Below are 1,739 nucleotides of genomic sequence, written 5' to 3' on the forward strand. Positions count from 1 at the left end.
CCAGGGGGTTAATGGGGGGAAAGGGGGTTAATGGGGGAGAGATACTCCATGGGCACCCAGAAGGGGGGGCCCATCCCATCCGCACCAGCAGCCCCGTCAGTGTCGTTATCCAGGGGACAACAGTGGGGAGACACCCCACAGAACCACCAAAAGACCAGGGGTCTCTGCCCCAGCCAGGCACCTCCATTCCATGTCTCTCTCCAACAGAGGGAGCCTCAGGTGCCCCGCAGGGCAAAGGTGGCCTGGAGAGGGAGGAAAGGGGACAGTGGTGCCAAAGACCCCCACAGATCCCTGGAAGGCCAAAGGGTGCCCTGGGTCCCTGCCCCAGAGCAGGATCCCTGTCCCCTCTCTCCACAAGAACCCCAGGTGCCCCCGGTGTCCTGGCCCAGAGCAAAGGTGGTTTGCAGAGCAGGACAGGGGCCATGAGGGTGTCCTGGGCTGGGGCACACGTGGGACCCCCAAGCACCAGCCCCTGGGAGGACCTGGCACCCATCCCCGGCCTGGGGGCACAGTAGGACCTCCAAATGCAACCCCCCAGCACCAAAACAGCACCACCCAGCCAGGGCACGGCCCGGCCGGAGCCACCACGTCCCCGTGTCCCCACGTCCGTCACCTCCTCGGAGCCGGAGCCGAAGATGAGCAGGTCGAAGGGGATGGCGGCCACCATGTCGATGAGGAACCAGCCCTTGAAGTAGTGGATGGCGATCTTGGCGGGGTGGCTGACCACCTCCTCGTTGGAGTTGACGTAGGTGGTGCGGAAGTTGATGAGGATGTCGATGATGAACATGATGTCCACGATGAGGTCCACCACGTTGAGGGGGCTGCAGGAGTAGCCGCAGTGGTGCCGCTGGGCCTCCTCGGAGTCGCTGAGCAGGAAGGCGGCCGAGTAGGGCGTGAAGATGGCCGTGTAGATGACGAGCAGCAGGATCAGCCAGTCCCACACGGCCTTGAAGGGGCTGTAGTGCAGGATGGTCCAGCGGTGGATGCGCGGCGCCTGCAGCTTGTACTCGGGGAGCACGTCGGCGCCCAGCGACAGCACCTGGGGGCACGGGGGGGTCAGTGCTGCACCCCCCCACCCCACAGGGCTCCGCTCCCCGGCCCAGGTAGAGGTGGCACTTGGAGATGAGGGTCAGGGGTGGCCTTGGCCACGCTGGGTGAACATTGGGCACGGTGGTGTTAAAATGAACAGTTTTGTAACTCTCTGGGGTGCAGAGGGACCCCAGCGCAGAGGGACCCCCGTGTGAGCCACAAGGGGTGCACGGGGGCCCTGACATGGGTGATGTGGGGTGAAGGGGAGTGGCTGGAGAGCACAGTTGGGACAAAGGCACCCCAACACCGAGTCACCCCACAAACCCCTTCTGCCCCACAGACACTGTTGGGGCACTTTCGAGACACTTCCCACCCCAAACACCCACAGACACGACTCTGTCCTGTGCCCCTCACCCTGTGCCACCCCCCGTGCCCCTCAACCTGCCCCACTCCCAACATCTCCATCTGGGGGGGGCACAGACGCCCCCCAGCATCTCCATCAGGAGAGCATAAATCCCCCCCCAGCCACCCTCACCATCTCCACTGGAGGGCACGGACCCCCTGTGCCCCCCATTCCCTGTGCAGGACACCTGGCACAGCCCTTGGGTGTGACCCCAGGGGTCCCTGGGCATTCTGGGGGGTCCCTGGGGGGGTCCCTCCCCTCCCTGCCACCACAGAGACTGTCACCATGTGCAGCCCCACGGTTCAGG

At 65.0% G+C, this 1,739-nt stretch overlaps 1 protein-coding gene across 1 annotated transcript in view; it reads right to left on the minus strand.

The window, feature by feature from the left end:
• Positions 1 to 215: 215 nt before the first annotated feature.
• LOC115307134 (potassium voltage-gated channel subfamily H member 6-like) overlaps positions 216 to 1,739 on the minus strand; it is a 6,412-nt gene continuing 4,888 nt past the window's right edge. Inside the window, exons 2-3 of the mRNA XM_029957960.1 lie at positions 605 to 1,062; positions 216 to 242 (exon numbers count right to left, since the gene is read on the minus strand). Coding sequence (XP_029813820.1) covers positions 216 to 242; positions 605 to 1,062 — 485 coding nt within the window. The remainder of the gene's footprint in view (positions 243 to 604; positions 1,063 to 1,739) is intronic.

The sequence above is a fragment of the Manacus vitellinus genome, unplaced genomic scaffold, assembly GCF_001715985.3.
Source record: "Manacus vitellinus isolate BGI_N305 unplaced genomic scaffold, ASM171598v3 scaffold_130_pilon, whole genome shotgun sequence".
Classification (NCBI taxonomy): Eukaryota; Metazoa; Chordata; class Aves; order Passeriformes; family Pipridae; genus Manacus; species Manacus vitellinus.